Below are 20,919 nucleotides of genomic sequence, written 5' to 3'. Positions count from 1 at the left end.
GACAATGTTTCAGTTTTGCATGTAGAAATGCCTACCTTATGTATGCGATATGTGCGGCGTGAAATATATGAACGGGAAGAAGTAACCCGTAGCATATAGACTCATGATGAAATATTTTGTGAAAAAAAGCACAGACGTGCAATTTTGCGTCGCGATGCAAGTGAAGTTAGGCCCAGGGTAGTCTTCATAGTGGTTACGCTTGATGTACGCCGAAAATCAGAGAGAATAAACCACGCTGATTTGTGTTGTACCATCTCCAGTAGGTCGATCAAACTCTTAACACCAGGGTCCCAGACTGATGAAGCATATTCTAATTGTGAACGTACGAGTGTGGTATAGAGTAGAAGATTGATGCTAGTTGGGGTTGCGTTAAGGTTACGTCTCAGATATCCGAGCATGCGATCAGCTTTGTTAGTGATGTGCTCAATGCGCGCATGCCAGCTAAGGTTAGGCGTAATATGAATTCCGAGGTACTTATATCTTGTAACAGGATCAAATAACACACCATTAAGAGTATGTACGGGCGATTCACTATTAACACGAGATATGCGCATAAGTTTGCACTTTTCAGCATTTAAAGTCATATTCCAACTTTCGCACCATGTTGAGATAGCGTTAAGGTCAGACTGAAACATGTGCTTGTCACTATCATTTGTTATTTCCCGAAAAAAGACGCAGTCATCGGCAAACAGATGTACAAAAGAAGAAAGGTTACTGGGTAATTCCTTGATAAATACAAGAAAAAGCAAGGGCCCCAAGACGGTGCCTTGGGGCACACCGGAAAGAACAAGGTGAACGGTGTAATTAACATTGTTGATGGCAACAAATTGCTGACTATGGATAAGGAAAACTTCAAGCCATTTTAGACTGTTAGTGTCTAATCCTACCATGCGCAGTTTTAGTAACAAAAGATGATGGGAACCTTATCAAATGCCTTCGAGAAATCTAAAAAGATGCAGTCGGCGATCGAGCGGCAGTCTAAAATTGCGTGAAGTTTTTGCGTGAATAAGAGTAACTGTGTTTCGCCTGAATAGGACTTCCTAAAACCATGCTGAGAAGGATGAAAAAACGAGTTTGATTCAAGAAAACGGACAATATGTGAAAAGAGTATGTGCTCCAAGATTTTGCATGGGATGCTGGTAATAGATATGGGCTGGTAGTTAAAAGGCGAGTGTTTGTTAGCAGATTTATGCACAGGAACCACCTTACCTATCTTCCAACCGGCCGGTAGTTCACCGTTCACCGGTTAGTTTGGCTGTTTGGTGTGCACCATAGAGAGATCGTGATCTCTTGTGCAGGCACTCGAAGTCTGCTAGCTGTGTCGGACCGTGAAAGTGGTATGGCCTCTTCTTGTGCGTCTTGAAGAGCTGCCCGAGCGGCATTATCGGCGTCTTCGTTTCCTATGACGCCGCAGCGACTTGGCAGCCACTGAAAGGTCACGTGGTGTCCTTTCTCCTGTGATGTATGGAGTAGGCATCTAATATCGAATACGAGCTGTTCGAATGGCCCGCAACGCAAAGCTGATAGCACAGATTGTAGGGCTGCCTTTGAGTCGCTGAAGATTGACCATTGCCGAGGTGGCTCCCGATTGACGACACGAAGTGCAGCGCGAAGAGCAGCTCGTTCAGCAGATGTCGATGTTGTTGGGTGGTCAGTCCTAAAGCTGATGGTAATAGCTCTCGCTGGGGACACCACAGCACCGGACGAACACTGGATGTTTGTGGAACCAACAGTGTAAATGTGTTCACCGCCCGCGTACCTCTCGTGTAGAAGAAGCAAAAACAGTTGTTTCGGCACAGGCGACGACAGTTCAGACTTTTTCCCGATTCCTGGTGCACTGAAATGGACTGCGGGGCTGATAAGACACCAAGGGGGTATCGGTGGTTTAGATGCAGCGGTGAAGTGGGTGAGTCTCGAAAGACTTCTTGAATGTTAAAAACTTGAATGGATGGTTCTTTTATTTCGGCAATAACAAGGCTACTGGGAGTTGAACGCGGTTGTTTAGCATCATGTTATTTAGACTACGTTCACTTGACGGGGATAAACCTTGCTTGACTGGTAATGAATATGCGACGGCTTGCCGTACAAGAGAGATATCAGGCTTTAACAGTGATTCTGTTGCGCCCCCCCATTTCGTGCCTGTGACGCATCGCAGTATATTCAATGTCCGAATACCACGCTCCTTAATGCTGGATATATGAACTCCCCATGTTAGCATAATGACTAGGGTAATAAAAAATAATAACGATGCATTCATGCAACAGGAGTTACAGTCTGAATGACTGAAAGGCTGAGCTGGCAGTCGGAACGCCCGCGTGCTCGACATGAGGGGGCATACCTCGAAATTCTTGTGTCAAAGTACAAAAACAAACAACAGAGATAAGCAAACACACACACACACACACACACACACACACACACACACACACACACACACACGCACGTATGTATATATATATTGTTGCGGGAAGAAAGCAGGCCCACGAGTGTAAAATAACTTATATTTACAAATGATGGATATGGCGTTCAGGCAACCGCCAGACTTCGTCTTTCTCTAGTCCAACTCAACGTCTTCCTTCACTTCACCGTAACATCACCCTCCCGGTGGGGGAGCTCCGTCCCGGTGCAAGTTAAACAGCCTCACTTATGGGGGGGACATAGGGCTTGAGCCTGGTGACGTGAACAACATCACTGGTTAAGTTGGGAGGCACGGAAGGCTGACCGAGTGGGGCGATCTCGTAGGTCACGTCGGACAGTTGGCGTAAGATCTGGTACGGACCAGAAAAACGGGACAGTAATTTTTCCGACAAGCCGACACGACGTGAAGGCGTCCAGAGAAGGACAAGGGAACCAGGTGAAAAATGGTGGTCTCGGTGCCGAAGGTCGTAGCGTCGCTTTTGAGAAGCTTGCGAGACTGTGAGGCGATGACGGGCGACATCTCGGGCCTGGGCGGCTAAGTCAATAGCATCGCGAGCGTAAGCAGTGCTGGGTGACTGTACTGCGGAAGGTAGCAACGTGTCAAAAGGCAAGGTGGGGTCGCGGCCGTACAAAAGGAAAAATGGTGAAAATCCGGCAGTGTCGTGACGGGACGAGTTGTATGCGAAAGTGACGTATGGTAAAGCGACGTCCCAGTCGCGGTGATCGTTGGAAACGTACATGGCGAGCATTTCAGTGAGTGTGCGGTTGAGTCGCTCGGTGAGGCCGTTCGTTTGAGGGTGGTACGCGGTAGCAATCCGATGTTCTGTAGAACAGGAGCGGAGCAGATCATCAACGACCTTCGATAGAAAGTAGCGGCCGCGATCCGTCAGCAACTGGCGAGGGGCGCCGTGGTGCAGGATGACGTCTTTTAGTAAGAAGTCGGCGACATCTGTAGCGCAGCTGGTTGGCAGGGCTCGTGCGATGGCATATCTAGTGGCATAATCGGTTGCTACAGCAATCCATTTGTTTCCTTTGATGGAAATTGGAAACGGACCAAGGAGGTCGAGGCCCACACGGAAGAAGGGCTCTGTAGGTATATCAATGGGTTGAAGCAAACCAGCGGGAGGCATAGCAGGCGTCTTCCGGCGCTGACACAGGTCGCAAGAAGCGACATAACGGCGCACAGAGCGATAAATGCCAGGCCAGAAGAAGCGGCGCCGCAGGTGGTCGTAAGTACGAGTGACGCCCAGATGTCCAGCAGTAGGAGCGTCATGAAGTTGCTGGAGCACGGTGAGTCGAAGGTGCTTGGGGACGACTAGGAGGAGCTCCGGGCCGTCAGGACGAACGCTACGACGGTATAAAGTTCCATCGCGCAAGGTGAACATCCGAAGGGACGGGTGATTGGGCGAGGAGCTTAGGCGTTCCATAAGTGTTCGAAGAACAGGATCCTTGCGCTGCTCGTCGCCAATGTGGAGGAAGCCGGAGAGGGACAGAATACTGATGTCCGAGTCTGCATCGGTATCGTCCGGTTGATCCACGGGATTGCGGGACAGGCAGTCAGCGTCTTTATGCAGGCGTCCTGACTTATATATAATAGAAAATGTATATTCTTGTAGGCGCAATGCCCAACGTGCAAGTCGTCCAGTTGGGTCCTTCAAAGAGGAGAGCCAGCAGAGGGCGTGATGGTCGGTGACAACGCAGAAGCTCCGACCGAAAAGGTACGGGCGAAATTTCGCGACCGCCCATACGAGCGCGAGACATTCTCTCTCAGTAATGGAGTAATTTCGCTCGGGCGTGGAAAGGCGGCGGCTAGCGTAAGCGATGACACGGTCTTGGCCCTGTTGACGCTGAGCGAGGACAGCGCCGATGCCATGACCACTCGCGTCAGTTCGTACTTCAGTGGGCGCAGAAGGGTCAAAGTGGGAGAGAATCGGGGAAGTGGTAAGCCGCTCAATCAGGGTAGAGAAGGCTTTCTCCTGTAGCGGTCCCCAAGAGAAAGAGGCGTCTTTCTTAAGAAGGTCAGTGAGAGGGTGAGCGATGTCCGCAAAATTTTTCACAAATCGCCGAAAATAAGAGCATAAGCCCAGAAAACTACGGACATCGTTCGTTGAACAAGGTACAGGAAAATTTCGCACGGCGTGAACTTTCTGTGGATCAGGTTGGATTCCGGCGGCGTTGACGAGATGACCAAGCATGTTAATTTCACGGCGACCGAAATGGCACTTGGAGGAGTTTAGCTGAAGGCCAGCCCTGCGAAACACGGAGAGTATGGTTGTAAGGCGCCGCAGGTGGCTCTCAAAGTTCGGCGAAAACACAATCACATCGTCGAGGTAACACAGGCATGTAGACCACTTCAAGCCGCGCAAGAGAGAGTCCATCATGCGCTCGAATGTAGCTGGCGCATTGCATAATCCAAAGGGCATGACTTTAAATTGGTACAGACCGTCCGGTGTGACAAAGGCGGTTTTCTCGCGGTCCATCTCATCGACGCTAATCTGCCAATAGCCGGAGCGGAGGTCAATTGATGAAAAGTATTGGGATCCGTGAAGGCAGTCAAGAGCGTCATCAATGCGAGGCAAGGGATAAACATCCTTCTTTGTTATCCGGTTGAGGTGACGGTAGTCAACGCAGAAGCGCCACGAGTTATCTTTTTTCTTTACTAAGACAACCGGTGATGCCCACGGGCTACTGGAGGGTTCAATGATGTCCTTGTCGATCATCCTGTCTACTTCTTTCTGTATGATGGCCCTTTCTGTTGCCGAGACACGATATGGCCGCCTATGAATGGGGCTGGCGTCACCGGTGTTGATGCGATGCGTGACAACAGATGTCTGGCCAAGTGGACGGTCGTCCAAATCAAAGATGTCCCGATAGGATGACAGGAGATGACGAAGAGCTGTTGTTTGCTCGGAAGGAAGGTCGGGGGCGATCATCTTAGAAACATCGTCCGCAGGCGTCGAGTACGAAGGAGTGGATGACAAAGGTCCGTTCGTACTGAGGAAGGATTCAGAGGTCAAAAAAGAAATCTGAAATTCTTCCAAAGGAGTGATATGCGCTATGGCGATACCGTGTGGCAAAACATGTGACGAGAACCCAAAATTGAGGATGGGCACGCGAGCGCAGTTTTCGCGGATCCGAATTAAGGTGCTCGGTAGGGCAATATTACGCGACAAAACCACGTCAGTAAGCGGCGACAGGACGTACTCGCCATCAGGTACGGGAGGACAGGGCGTCAGCAGGACATTTGTAGCAGCCTGTGGAGACAGCCTTGCAAATTCAGCAGCACATAAGCGGTGTGGAGCACAAGTGGTTGCGTCGGCAGGAAGCGGCAGGTCCAACTGTACAACACCTGCGGAGCAGTCAATTTGGGCAGAGTGTTTCGAAAGGAAGTCGAGGCCGAGAATTAGGTCGTGTGGGCAGTGTTCAAGGACGATAAATAGAACAACGGTATAATGGCCCCCAATGGTCACACGTGCTGTGCACATTCCAAGGACAGGTGACGTACTCCCATCGGCGACTCGCACGGTGCACGGTACGGCGGGGGTCAGAACCTTTTTGAGCCGGCGGCGGAGAGCAGCGCTCATAACTGAAAGCTGCGCTCCTGTATCAACGAGAGATCTAACAGGAACGCCATCGACTTCAATGTCCAGCAGGTTTCCACATGTAGGCAGGGTCAATAGAGGATTTGTGGGCCGGGTCGGAGTTGCAGCTTCACCTCCGGGAGCTGCACCGCCTAGTTTCCCGAAGCGAAGCGACCGGTTGCAGAAGGGGACGAAGAGCGGTGAACGAGAGGCGAACGGGACCTACGACCTTGCGGAGACGGGGATCGGCTGGATCTTGGTGGAGCACTGTCGGCGTTGATGTTCCTAGTCGGCGTATAGGGCGAGAAAGTGCGATTGTCGGGTACTTGGCTGTAGTGACTCGGAGACGACCACCGAGGAGGCGACGACCAGTGGTTGCGGCAATGACGGGCGATGTGTCCAATACCGGAACAATTAAAACAGATGGGTTTATCATCCGCTGTGCGCCATTCAGCTGGGTTGCGACGGAGTGGTGGAAAGCTTTGCGTCCGGGAGCGAGCGGTCGGAGAAATTTGGTAGGTGTTGGTATGGCGGACTGAGCAGAGAGATGGAATGTCCAAACTTGCTATTTCCTCCCGAACGACCGCTTGTATAAGGGAGATAGCGGGTACGCTTTCCCGACAGTCTGAACGAACGGGAGCCGGGGCCATGGCCTCAAGCTCACGGCGAACGATGCGCGTTATTTCTTCCGGTCCTGCGGGCTGAACGAACCGCGGCGGGTCTTCGCAAGAAGATGTCGCGGCGGTATTGGGCAACCGGTCGAAAGTTTGAGTGACGCGGCGGCCCTTCGCTTGTTCGAAGCGCCGGCACTCCTTAATAATTGCATCCACAGTGGCACAATCCTTACACATCAAGAGATTGAAGGCATCGTCTGCAATACCTTTCAATATATGGCCAATCTTGTCTGCCTCGGTCATGTTGTCATCAGCCTTGCGACAGAGGGCCAGCACATCCTGTATGTACACGACATAGGATTCTGTGGACGTCTGAGCGCGGCACGCAAGTTCTTTTTTAGCTGCCAGCTGACGACCGACAGGTCTGCCGAACAGGTCTCGCATTTTTTCTTTGCAAACATCCCAGCTCGTTAGGTCAGCTTCATGTGTGTCATACCATTGCTTCGCAGTTCCCTTCAGATAAAATATTACGTTTGCAAGCATCATTGTAGGATCCCACCTGTTGTTGTCGCACACTCGCTCGTACATCGTAAGCCAGTCCTCGACGTCGACGTTGTCCGTGCCACAAAATGTTCCCGGGTCCCGTGGGTGAGTGAGGATGACCGTGGGCACGGGCTGCCGAGGCGTTGTCGCTTGTGTCGGTTGATTTGCCATTGTGGCAGCAGGTAGATGACGTCCGCTGCGAAGTTCCGTGGTGGTACCCCGCACCTTCCACCAAAATGTTGCGGGAAGAAAGCAGGCCCACGAGTGTAAAATAACTGATATTTACAAATGATGGATATGGCGTTCAGGCAACCGCCAGACTTCGTCTTTCTCTAGTCCAACTCAACGTCTTCCTTCACTTCACCGTAACAATATATATATATATATATATATATATATATATATATATATATATATATATATATATATATATATATATATGTATATATATATATATATATATATATATATATATATATATATATATATATATATATATATATATATGTATATATATATATATATATATATATATATATATATATATAGACTTGGCTTGGTTAGGTAGTTGAGGTGTTTAGTTAACTTGTACGCGAAACTGCTTTGTCAGAGCATGAAGCCATATGGCATTAGAAAGTGAGTTCCATAGCAGTAGTGCATGCGGAAATAAATGTGTATCCACTGTCGATGTTCGGCCACTTATGCATGCAACAGGATGTGCGTGTGTGTGTTAATCGAGAGCATGCTCTCAATGGCAGGTTTAGTAGTGTGTGCTCTGTGTGTGATTGATAAAACGAATAATGAATGAGGCAGAAGTGAGCGCTTATGCGACTTGATTGAAGTGCCGGAAAAGAAAGGGTCTGTATTAAAGTAGTTACACTGAAGAGTGGTTTCTTCATGAAGTAGTGCATGTACTCGCAGCGGTAGTGATATTTGACGCGCTTACCCCACATTTGACATTGTGGTCCGTTTAGCCTCGCACAGGCTTAATAAAGGAGACGATCTGGCGGAACAGTGGCCGGCATGTTTTGGAAGTCTAGAACTGTCTGTAGTTAACGCCGCTCTCTGCCCCCCCGAACAACAACAACAACAACAACAACAACAACAACAACAACAACAACAACAACAACAACAACAACAACAACAACAACAACAACAACAACAACAACAACAACAACAACAACAACAACAACAACAACAACAACAACACAAATATTAATAATTAAAAACCTACTCCCCCACCACCAGCATGACCATCATGACCATCCTGATTGCCAACACAATCATCCTCTAACAAAAGGGGACTGCCAGCACTGCAACGAATAACTTCGATGGCCAACGTTTGTAAACGACTATGTCAATCTCAAGCTTACACGCGTGGAATACAGGCAAGGGAAGAACCATCGGTCCCGTATACAAGAGAATTATCTCCAAAGAATAGTGTGAAGTTACAGCAGATTTAGAATGAAACTAAGCTATTTACACGTAACATTGTATTAAAAATAAAAAGCATACAGTCCCTAGTTTATCCGATATATATGGTATTCTTGATTTCATTGTTAGGCTTAAGTTTTTCTCCTAACGCTCGCTCTTTCGCTGTTAATATCCACCAGCGAGCGAAACAAAGTACTGGATATGTTGACCGACAGCACTTGCGGCAGCCATCGTTATCTAGGAAACAATCATTGTTGATCTTGGATGCTACACTGGGCGTTCGTGCGTATAGAGTTAAGTTGTTCCACTGCACGGCACGGAAGCAAAGAAAATTTCTTTTAGTTCCCCCACCTTCTCCAGAAAGGAAACCATTTTGCCGCCCGTAGAGCCTGGCGGATGCGGGGAATAAATTAGGGAAGAAGAGGTTGTGGAACACAATCCACGAACGTTCATAAAAAACATACCTTGTGGCGAGTGCCCACCCACTTGTAAGGTTTCTTTTTTGTTTCTTTTCTATGTGCTACAACCGTTCTGCGTTGTCTTCACCCACGTTACCTCTAACGTTGTGCATTCATTGTCGGCGCGATGCTTGCGGCTCTTGGTTGTTACGACAGCTGAGAAATTCTCAGCATGTGCGCTTGCCGCTGCGCTGGGCACGCAGAAGCTGCAATGAAAGAGAATGGGGAGAGGTAAAGCGTTTACCGAACTCTTAGCCACGAGGCTGTTGCTGCTCCCTCCGCCCTCGAACGCTTCTTTTTATTCTGCTGGATACATTATTATGTGGAGAGTAACGACTATTTAGTCAAGTCCTCAGTGCCCTGATTTGCGTGTGCGTTGCAACTCCTCACTCGCATGCTACCCGCCGCAACACGTGCTTTTCAGCTAATTTCTTTTGATTTCTTGTTTATCACAGAGTATCCCTTTAGTTCTTTTTTCCTCTACTCCCCCGTGCAGCTCTATATGCCAGTTGTTCTCGGATTCTTCTTGGTAAAAATCGTCAGCGCACTCAGTTAGGCTTCCTTACTTTTCGTTTTCTTTTGAGTGCCCAGTTTCTTTTGTCAGGAGTTCTGCGGAGAATACAGGGTTGGTGCATGAAAGAGTAAATATACAAGGAAGTGCAAGAAATAACGAGAGATATACAAGAAAAAAGCGCTTGAGTGCGTTGGAGCTTCCTTCCTCGTACTCCACTTAATATGCGCTTCTCCGTGCATCACGCGAGGTATAACGGCACGCGAGAAAAAAAAAAAACGTATAAAGCACTGGCGCTGTGTTGGGGATGACCGCCGACGAAGTACTGGTGACGCCTGTCTGAGTGAGTGAAGACTGAGTATTTCGGGCGCTGTCGGGCGAGAAAGTGCGAGATCGCGATTGAGCTCGGGCGATGCTGGCGGGTGTAAAAGGAAAGAAAGCGCGCAACGGCGCAAAAAGTGCCTAAAAGCTTATAGCGTGCCGCCTCCCGTCCCTCTCCCCCCTACCTTTTTTCTGTACCTTTCTTCGCCATGAGGTGGCGGTGGCGGCTGCCGCGGCTGGAGCAGCCATGTTGCGTGAGCGCCTGTAACCGCTCGAATTCAGGTGGTCGCTTTGAATTGCAGATACACTCGCTGTTCGGATAGGACCAATGGAACGCGGATAAGAAGAAAAGAAGAAGAGCGAGAAGAAAAAGAAGGCACGAGTAAAATATAACGCAGTGTAGACTGATAGATGAGGCATGGAAAGAGCGTTCGAAAGCTGAACCAAAAGGGCGCGAATCGAGCCGCACTTCATGCTGCGGAAGGAACAGAAATGAACAAGATGGAAGAGTACAAAGGTGAACATGGCATGTGAGAATTCGTTCGTCCGGTTCTGGCACGTCCCCCGTCATATGCGCGATGCAGTGCCAAGGAGGGAGGAGATATGGAGGGGAGGAAACAAAGCGAGCTTGTAGCAAAACAAGGCAGGTGTCAGGTGAAGTGTACTCAGCGAGAGCGGTCCGTTGCAGGCAAGGAGCCTACAGAGGGCGACTAACGCATCGCGTGGTCGCCGTAGACGGCCCTTATGTGTGCACTGGAATGGTTGGCTATAGCAGGTATTCCTTCGAACTCTGGTCACGCGGAAATTTCGGGTTCGATTTCGAAAAAATGAAGCCGAAAACTCACGTGCAATGTGGCTGTAGCCAAATTATTTTTTTTCAGTCTCGTTTTATTATCAACATGGTTGTATTGAAAACCGAATACGCGAACAAATGATTTGAATACACAGTGACAACTCGCTTTGGTAGAGGCAAAGCACCCACCTGCCCTGGAAGGCAAACGCGTAGAATTGTTACTCCTGTCATGGTGACCAGTGGAGCCAGGGTTCTGACGCTGAACGCATGGTTGTGGGTTGGATTCCCGACTGCGACGACCACATTACAAAGGGGGCGGAGGATTGCAAAGACGTCCTTGAACTTAACTTTTGCCGCACGTTAGGTAAACTATACTCAATTCACAGCTCTCTACAATACGGCCTCTTATGATGACATGTTAAGCCATATTACTGACCATCTCAGAAAGTGTACAACTAGAAAGAAAGAGCTCGTAGGAAAGCAAGGACAATAGACGCGGAGGCTGACTACTTGAGTCTCCAAATTGCAATAAAGATGTTGAACAGGCAGAAGGTTGTCAAATATGTACAAAATGTATTTAGCTGAAAATCAAGACAACAGGAGAAGCTAGTGCAGGCGTAATAACAATACTAAAATTGAAGGAGAGAGCAAAGCAAGGTTCTTCCTTCGTTATGCCAAAGAAATACACTGGTGGTAATCTTTGTTTGTGGATGTTCCAATAACAATTCTTTGTTCTACGGTGGTCTGTACCTGGTCTGTCACACATCTTGAAGGAGGCCTCATTTGTTCTGCAGGGAGCGTCACTCGAACTCTTTAGTGGCTACTGCAAAGCTTGCGTGCACAATGCTGCACATTGTGTAGGCACACTGGAGTGACACGTCCGTACAGCTGTCAATGGGCAAGCGTCTTCTCAGAAGTATTCTTAATGCTCGCAGCTTCAGTGGCCCGCTTCCGAACCTGTCCCCTGAATCACATTATAGCATAACGCCTGATGTGACTGCGCGACCATGAAATGTGTTGCTGAGGAGCATGCTAGCCTCTTTCTCGGTCGCGCTGCGCGTTCTATTTCAGATGTTATCTGCCACAGATATTGTTATCGTGAGCAAAAATTTCTGGTTATCACATTCCAAATCTTTAATGGTCTCCTGCAGCGAGTTTTCCGCAGAAATAGCAGCATGTTACCAGGCGACTGCCTCGACCAGGCTCCCAGTACTTGTGGCCGAAGTTGCATGTTGGCGCAACATCGAGTGAGTTTTAATGCACTGTTGAAGGGCTCTAACCATGCCTGGCAAAAATTATGGGACGTTCATAGCTAACACTTTTTTTTTGCATGTATATATTGTCCCATTTGTATACACTCACAATCACCAGCTCTCCCATACACTCAGATTCAGATCGGTAATTTAATCTCAAACTTCCATTCATTCATACTCACCACCACTTACTCGCACTCATGCTGCTGTTTGATCCAACTCACTACTGATCAAATATGAACTCCCGCTCCCGCTATGTTATCGGCTCTCAAACTAACATTCACACCTGAAAATTCAGCGTGAAGCTTCACTCGACAGTGAACGGTACATTACTGCGGGCCTAGCATTCTACTACGACAGGTATATGCTGCAAAGCTGATAGAAACAGTGAATTGCGAGCTCTGAACAGTAAACTTCGGAACTTCGGCGACGTGGTCGACCAACTTGGGCACCAGGGTTTACGACCATCTAGAACACTACGTGACCTGCACGGACATGACTGCAGTGTCATGGTGAGGCCGAGTCAACTTCCGCAGCCCAAAGTACCCTAAAGTTCAAGCTGCTTGACGTTGCAACATAAAAGTTGTGCATGACTCTGCTATCGCAAACACCAGAGACCAGCGGAACTGGGGGAATGCCAGTAAAGTAGTGCCAAACCGCACAATTAGTCCAACTTTTGCTGGGCTTCCCCCAGCTCTGCTGGTCTCTGGTGTTTGCGATTGGAGGGCCACGCATATTTTTTTTTTCGCTCTGAGAAAGAGGAGTGCCGAAGAGAGCGCGCGGGTTCCTATCGGAGAGCAATGACGTCTCATCACCTGTGTCCCTGCCGCGCCGCTCCTTTTCCCCCGCTAGACTCCGCCAACCCTCAACGCGTTGCTGTGCTGCCCGTTATGCTATTTTTATACTATTCTTTCACTCCCTCTCAGCTCTCTCTCTCCCAGCTCGGCGAATCTGCGTACCTAAAGAGAAAGCCAGCAGCATCTAACAGCTCCACTGTAAAAATCCAGATTATTCATTACTTAAGCTGCAAACCGTGCATGACGCAATGAAAGAAGCCAATACCATGGCCAATGTTAGTTTGGTCTACGTACAGGATGACCTGATCAGTGGAGCGCAGCACGTCAATGAAGCTTCCAGCGTATGTGCGAAGAGGTACAAGCGGGGACAAAATATTGCGCTATCTGCGAGCGCGTGCCAAACTGCATTCTTGTGCCCTTCGAAGAAGTAGGCGCCTGGTGTCGAAACGTGGAATTGCGCATGCGCCTAATTTTGTGCTCACGTGCCTGCCAAAACACCCACTTCTAGCAAGATTTGTGTCGGAACCGCAACGATTGCTCAAGATTGCAACTGGAAAGCGGTGTTCGTTTCGGCTGTTGTAACATGAAACAATGCGCCACGCATCCGTGTGCCGCCCAACAGCGACGCCGCTCTCCTGGCGTAGGTTTGTGCGCTCATCGTGATCCTAAAAGATGGTCCGCCTGAAGTGGGCGTTATTGTAGGTACACGAGCACACAAGGATGCGCATGTTCAATACCAGAGCTCGGTAACAGGCGCTTAAAAGGATGGAAAACGGGGCGAGTTGATATTAATTTGTGGCATATAGACAACAGCGCACCGAAGATGAAGGAAGATGTCGACACGACACAAGCGCTTATTTTTTGTCTACATCTTCCTTCGTCTTCATTTTCAGTGGGCTGTTGTTTCTTTGCCTTGAACCAAGCGCTTGCTTCGACAGAGGGCGCACGAGTGCAGTTTGGCAAAACTGCGGGGCAGCTAAAGTGCACAAGTACCTGTACTTGAAAAGCGTGGACACAGACTGGAAAAAGAGGTCAAGAAAGGTGGCAACCATGTGCAGAGTAATTGAAATTGCATATAGACAGCCATTAGTCCTGAAAAATAAAGTGAGGGAAACAGAGAGAGTTAATTATATGCAAAGAATGAAAACAAAAAGGACCAGTGAGATGAACAAGAATGAGAAGAAAGCAATTAGAAGGGAAAATCCGTACGATAACACAAAGGGAAGTGCCTTGGTATTTGAGGCTCGATGCGGTTTCCCAAAGACAAAAACATACCGGAGTGAATATTCGGAACTAGGTGAGGCATGTGTATGCTGCAGCAAAAAATTGGAGACAACTCAGCGCATCCTAATGGTATGCCAAGGGATTCACCCAATGAGAACCGTAGGTAATGTGCACCTTTCAGAAGCGCTTGTTTTTAATGTGGACGGAAGCGTCAACCGGTCAGCTGTCAAGATAAGCAGGGTACGTTTAGTGTATTGGTGGAAAAAAAGCAGGAAAGAGATTGATACGGCCCGATCTCTTACTATCATAGCTAACGGTAAAAGGTAGATTTTGAAGGGAGAAAAAGATTAAGAAGACGTATACAAAAATGCTAGATAATAAACATGTACAGCATACACAAATAAATCATGCAGGCTAAGTGACTATTTGCCACCGCTCCGTTTCAAAGGGGATGCCATTAATCATCATCATCACAATCACCATCATCAGCACGCGCTCGTCGATCTCGTAATATTTTGTGCCCCGCCTGTACACAAACTTCACAAGTCTTTCCTACTCAGGATCTATGTACACTAGGCGCAGGGGCATGGCCCGTTGTTTTGTTACGAAGTTGCAACTAGCCAGCGGGACATGGTCGCTTGCGCAATCACAATAACGCAGTTCTGTGTCTTCATCCTACCTTGTTTTTATCATTATTGACGCCAGTACGCCCTACGGCATAAACTAAATAAAAATATGTAGGTCTGTTTCATGGACGAAGTCCAGGAGCAGCTGGTGCAAGGGTGTATGCGTCCAGAGCGTTAGGTGAGGTGGTCAACCTGGGTGGCAGCCAAGGCCGCGCAGGGCCAGTATAAACTTAGTATTCGAAGAGGGTCTGAAGGAGTAGATCTAAATCAACAGACCCCCCCCCCCCCCCCCCACCCCGCCCTCCCTACACACCTCATTACCACATCCCCTCCTCTTCGTCTCGAGAGTCTATATGCAAAATGACGACGCCATATCCCATTCCAAGATATTTAGGTGACAAGTTTTCTTTACCTTTTTCTCTCTTTGTAAATCGAACATACGTGCCTCAGTCTTTAAATGTGCCTGCTCTCTTTCGTGTAATCTTTCTCAGGTGGAGGATGTCTCTTTCCGAAGACTTCTGGCTGAGGCCGCTCTTTGCCTGCTGTCACCTGAGCTCGTTACCCGCCCAAGGCGTTTTGCTAGTGCACTTAAAGGGAACGTTCACCAGCTACCGTGGCTATGGCCAGGATAGAGAACAATGCACGAGGCAAGATTGGAAGAGCAGCTAAGCTATGGATTGACCAAAGTGTGAGTTTGATTTGTTGGCTCGGGGATGATAAATTCTGTGTGCCACTGTACCAAGTTGTACATGAGTAGAGCCTGCACGATTTTGTTTATTTACTGCATATGCTTTACAGCAACAATTGTTAGAATAGAAGAAAAAATAAGCAGTCACAGTTAATAAAACTTTTCATTCGCAAGTGTTCTTTGCCATTGGTTGGTCGCCCTCGCTAATATTATGTTCAGCATCAGGACTCAATAGCACTTTCTCTTTCGAACAACTCGGACGTAAGAGGTTTTTGTAAATACATGCGCAAGTTTATATTTATTTTTTATTTATTTAATCATACCTGACAGGCCCCTAGAGGCATTGTGTAAGGGGGGAGAGTACACTCAAAGGTGGCTTTATCTTCATATAGCTTTATCTCTTCAAAAAGGGTGATTTTTGTTTCTCGTGCATGTACGTCAGAACGTTTTGATATCGCGTAAGAAACTGCGCAAACGTTTTCTAAAATAAAACATTGTTCAACCAAAGGAGCGAGCAGGCGCCCGAGATCGTGTACAAGGAAAACAAGGAAACAGTGGATAAGCAGTTGACCTCTGTCGGTCTCTTTTCCGCGGTACTGATGTTACAAAACCACACACTCTTTTATAGCGGCCGCATCCAGTGGACAAATCGACATGCTTCTTCTAAGAAAACTTGCGGGAACGCTTCGCGTAGCTTTAACTCACGCGCATACATGCGCTCGTCCTTCGAGTTAAACATCGAGGGTCAAAGCAAACCTGATTCGACGACGAGTCAAATATGCAATATTTTCATCGCTCCAATCACGGCGGAATTCGCGAATGTATTTTATGCGCCGCACTATATGCGCCAAACATCCATGCTCTTTTCTCAACAGGCTTCCTTACTTCCTTTCTTCATTCCTCTCCCCCCCCCCCTCCCTCCCATTTTTATTTTATTTTCTGCCGGGCTTTTGTTCTTTCCACACGTGGACCGATTCGTTCCCTTTTGCGCGCACTTCGTTCTCCTCGGGAAATGGTTGGTTCGCGTGAGCAGGCGCTATGCGGAACAGCTGTTGATTCTCGCGGTGTTTCCTGCAATCCCGTCCCCACAGCCCGTCCCGCCATATACGCATGCTCGCGCGCCGCGCGTCTGTGCCCCGTTAAATCGATGCAGTGACGCGGTTCGCAGCTGAAGCCACTGTACGTCTAATCATGAGGGAGAATGAACGCGTTCGCCCCACCGTGTACGCTGTGCCGCACCACATCCACGCGACCCCTTTTAATCCCCTCTGTCCTTATCAGCCGCAGTCGTCCGCGTTTAAGAGTCACCGCCGTGATACTATTAGAGTCCGGCACTATTTTGCAAAGCGGACTTGTAGAGGAACCGCTTGACTACCAGTCGCTTTGCTTTAGCGGCAATAGCGCTACACAAAATTAACGATTCGGAGTGCGCGATTCGGGGTGGCTTGAAGGGGCTTCCGCTCAAGGCTGTTCTGACTTCACAAATGCCGAGCAGGCCTTCACGAGAGTAAAGACTGACGAAACATTGCACAAAGCTTTTCTTTGCTTATAGGTGGATTAACTTCGCTGTGCAATCTGTTTTCGACGACTGCAGAAGCCCACGTTGAGTTAACAGAGGTCTGAAACTCTGCATGATGACAGCGTAGTACACGCTCATCGCGTTTAAGCTGGAATCAGTGTCACGTGGTTCTTAGCCGGGTGCGCGAAAGAAGGCGTCATGCTAATCAAAGCGATGACAATGTAGCGGTGCATGTCTGTAATGTCCGTTCGCCACATTTTCTGCCGGTGAGGCGCTTCTGCCTTGTACGCGTTTTTTTTAAAAATATAGTCCTACTATTATTCTTATGATGGTATTGCCAGACGTTATACAAAATTAATATGCCTCGGAAATGGCCAATGTATTGGCTACTGAAGCTACATGCGTAATGAATAACTCAGGTCTGGCTATTTGTGTCCACTGTATGTTTTATAGTTGTGTCTTCGATGCACGGCTAATGTTGCGCCAATGAAAACATGGAAGCTAGGAACCGACGTTTCATTATTCTTGCCCCACGTCTCAAGACTATGAGGACAGTAGCAGCAAAGCGAGGCGCCACTGTTCTAATTGCGTACTGAACTTGCGCAGAGCCACAGAAGTGTAGACGTCATTGCAACGACCGTGCAAGAGCTCTGCGCTAATTTAGAGCCTGGAGTACTCAACTTCTGCATTTTATCTACCAGGGAAAGTATGACTGCGCATTACGTTCATATGTTCTAGTAAAGCCCCCGCTTCACTTGCAAAAACAAGAAGACAAAGAAGGAAAACTAATTTGTACCCGGTAGTTGAAAACAGCACCAACAGTAATAAAAAATGACAAGTCATCCACTATCCATACTTCGATCCCAGGATAATGCAGAGCATACCATTGCAACGTCACATGTATGAGCGCCCTCATACATCGATGAGGTACAAAACAAGGTTTCCGCGAATAGTTCCTTCAACGACAGTTTCGTAAGCAGACAAATCTGCCAGACATAAAGCAGGCATCGCGCATACGCTTTCGTGAGGGCTATGGGAACCAGGGCATATCGATATCCACACCATTGCGCCTGCGACCTTCCTTTTATTATCTTTCATTTTCTTTGTTCTTTTTGCCTTTTTGTTTCCTCAGACATTGGAGGAAGTTTTGTTCATTCTTTCCTGGGGAGTTGAGAGGCATCCCTGCCGGCTGCAGGCACAACGCAAAAATAGCGCATCTCGATTGCTGCCCATGATTTCCCCGCCGGGTTATAAAACGGGTTTTGAAGGCTGAACCAACTCCTAGGAGATTGCGATGGAAGACGTTTCTTGAGTCTGTCTGCGTGTCTCATCATTTCTAAAGGCTAAATTTTGCTTTCAGCGCATAGCGTTGTTTTTCAGCGTTTGTGCTCTCGAATAATGGACCGGAGAAACCTGGACACACTGCAAACGGAAGCACTTGAAATCGCTTACTTCCGGACACCGAAAATTGCCCACTCTCGTTCGCCCCTTTCCGCAGAGCGCGAACGCACGTATGATGTGTCGTTGCTTAGTTGAGGGGAATGACAGATAAAAACGAAAGCGATGTGTCCTGTGTTAAATTTTGTCATTCGCGACCTTTTCTTTTCTTTTTGTTCTGAAACAAAGGAGGTTTTTGAATTACTTGAATTCATACGTTGGTTGAGAAGGAGAGCTCTTCTCATCGTGCTAGAATGCTTGGGATATTGCCTTCCGTTAACATGCTTTGGTGACACAACATCGCGACGAAGGGGTCTTACTCACCGGTGAAAAATCCAAGGCTGAACTTGATACGCTCGCTTGATGTAAATGCAATTTTGCACTTTTTGAAATCCAGCTACTTGTTTGATCGCTCGTGATTTGCAGGCGAATTTTCAAGCATGTGCCTGATAACCTAAACTCGGTCTTCCTTCCTTTACGTCCTTTTCTGCGCCTTCCCCATTGTAGCGTAGTCAATAGAAATTAGTACCGGATAAACTCTCTACATACGCCTCGTCGTAGTCGTAGTTGTCTCAAAGAGCACTTCGAGGAAAGCTAGGAGCATGCTCCAAGCAAAAAAGGGGGGGGGGGGAGAAATCGCGAATTCCAAGTAGAACACGTAAGCGTAATACAGGGCACTAGCCACTGGTCACTAGTGCACCAGTTCAAGTGCGTTCACTCTATAACCGCAAACAGCGCTTACTTATTCCGCCTAATCCATAATTTAGGATCGTCGTCTAGAAAAAAAAAAGAAACACTGAGAAACCACTAAACGAGGCTGTTCGAATCAGCAATTCAAGAACACCGAAATATTGATAACGTATGCACATTCCTTGGAGAAATAACGACAGTAATAATTTTGAAAACAAAGTGCGCGTCAACGCAATAACTGCGCCTATCAGAAACGAAGAAATCATATTTAAGTACAAGTCGAGAGTAGAATGGCACAGCGGCGCCGTTTATCAAACGGGCGCCCATACTTCTAATCTTTCCGCAGCAAGGCGTGCCCGTATGAATGAAAAAATCAAAAAACAAAACAAAAAACAGAACACACAATAAAAAAAAATAGTCTGACGACGGTACTGGTTAGGTAATAATGTTCGACGAAGCTGCGCCTCAAGAGAAATGAGCAAAACTGCACGAGAACTAAAAGAATAAGACAAAGAAAAGAAAGAGAGAGAAGTAGATAAATAAGACCTTCGCGGCGTTCCACAAGGCTGCAAATACAGCACTCTCGTCTGTGTGGAGAGCCTGGGACTAATAACGCAAGCGGACGTTGCGGGCGTCGCTGGGTGACCAACAGAAAGGATTAGAGGAGATCGGCAATAGCAAGCGCCAGGCAAAGGGAAGAGGAGGCAAGAAAAAGTAAGAGAAGCAGCCCCAAAAGAGTGAAAGGAGGCTCGGTGCTTAAGGACGGGAAAACATCTCCGAGGCTTTTAATCCGCGCTTAGCCAACCCCGCAGTCGCGGAGGAGCTCAATATCGCTGTAATTGCAGCCGGGGCTAAAAAAGAGAGGGTTGCGCTTAGACCGGGCCGCTTTCATGTGGGCCGGTGTGATAGTTTTTATGCAGCGAAAACCCGATCTCTTCTCGGCGTGTCGCAAAACACTTAGCGTGTCTATTTTATCTGCAGGCGCTCGTTGGTGTCCCATTTGTTGCCCAACAGTTTCTTGCGTGTTTTTCTAGTTTGCTGCTGCACTTCTGGCTGCCTTGATATTTCCGTGTCCACTCTTCTACGGTGTCCCCTTTTTTGTCCGTGCTGCCTGACCGGTTCGGCTCTATCGGCCACACTGCAGACTGGCTCGACATGGTCGCTGGACATTAACGACAAGAGGCGCGATGCGCGATTTTCGCCGTCATGGGGAGAAAAAAAAAAAAGCAAGCAGGAAGAAAGGAAGGAGCACGCGCCACAGCTGCGATTCATTGTCTTCTCGTGTCGACGGAGCCTGGCCACTCTGATAGGGAGAGCGCGCTTCATACGAGCGCCGGACGAATTCTACTGGCGCGACGATCCTTTGCAAGACGCGAATAAGCGGTGCTTGCCTCTGTCCTAATCGTGTTATCGGCAGCCTGCACTAGTCGGCGCTGCACGTCTCGTCATGTTGATGAGTGCTTCACTGTATATATGTGATGGGAAAGGAAGAACTAAAATTGTGGGTAGTGTTTCGTCGTCGATAGGACTCAGCAAATTCGGCGTTACGCTTATCTTGTTACACAAAGTAATGAGTCGGTGCCTTCAGTCAACATTTTTGGCCATATTTCCAGTTCTAAAAACAGGCAAGGACGATAGCTGCAATGTGATCGAAGAAAAAAAAAACATAACAAGAAAACAAACGCACAACGAATGCAATGCTGGAATCTAAACGCGAGAGATAGAATATGTTTAAATGGAGGTTTTAAGCCTATTTATGGAAGTGGGTAAGCGGAAGGGAGCTTACTGTGGTCTCACCATGGAAGCTTCGCACGCGAAACTCGATAGTTTATTACCAAGGCGAAAGTTTCATTGGAGTACAGCTCCTAGCTCTTAATAACGACAAATAAGGTGTCACATTTTCGGGAAGTGCGAGTACATTTGATACATTGTGATGTTGCTTATATGCAGGGTGTCCCAACTATCACGCACCAAGATTTAAAAATGTACAGATGCCACGTAGCTGGGCAGAA

At 47.9% G+C, this 20,919-nt stretch overlaps 1 protein-coding gene across 5 annotated transcripts in view; it reads left to right on the top strand.

The window, feature by feature from the left end:
- LOC135896232 (lachesin-like) overlaps positions 1 to 20,919 on the top strand; it is a 348,730-nt gene that overhangs the window by 91,361 nt on the left and 236,450 nt on the right. For 3 of the 5 annotated variants that reach the window (XM_070531782.1, XM_070531783.1, XM_070531781.1), the window contains exon 2: positions 15,065 to 15,261. The exons of 1 other annotated variant lie outside the window; for it this stretch is intronic. Coding sequence is in view for 1 of the 4 variants with exons in the window: in XM_070531779.1 (XP_070387880.1) it covers positions 15,065 to 15,205 (141 nt within the window). In the remaining 3 variants the exon portion in view is untranslated. Of the gene's footprint in view, positions 1 to 15,064; positions 15,306 to 20,919 lie in introns of those variants that run through there. One more of the 5 variants, XM_070531779.1, reaches the window with a different exon arrangement.

This window comes from Dermacentor albipictus, chromosome 1, assembly GCF_038994185.2.
Source record: "Dermacentor albipictus isolate Rhodes 1998 colony chromosome 1, USDA_Dalb.pri_finalv2, whole genome shotgun sequence".
In the NCBI taxonomy this organism is placed as follows: Eukaryota; Metazoa; Arthropoda; class Arachnida; order Ixodida; family Ixodidae; genus Dermacentor; species Dermacentor albipictus.
The sequence above is the reverse complement of the archived record's forward strand: the minus strand, read 5'-3'. Positions and strand labels throughout refer to the sequence as shown.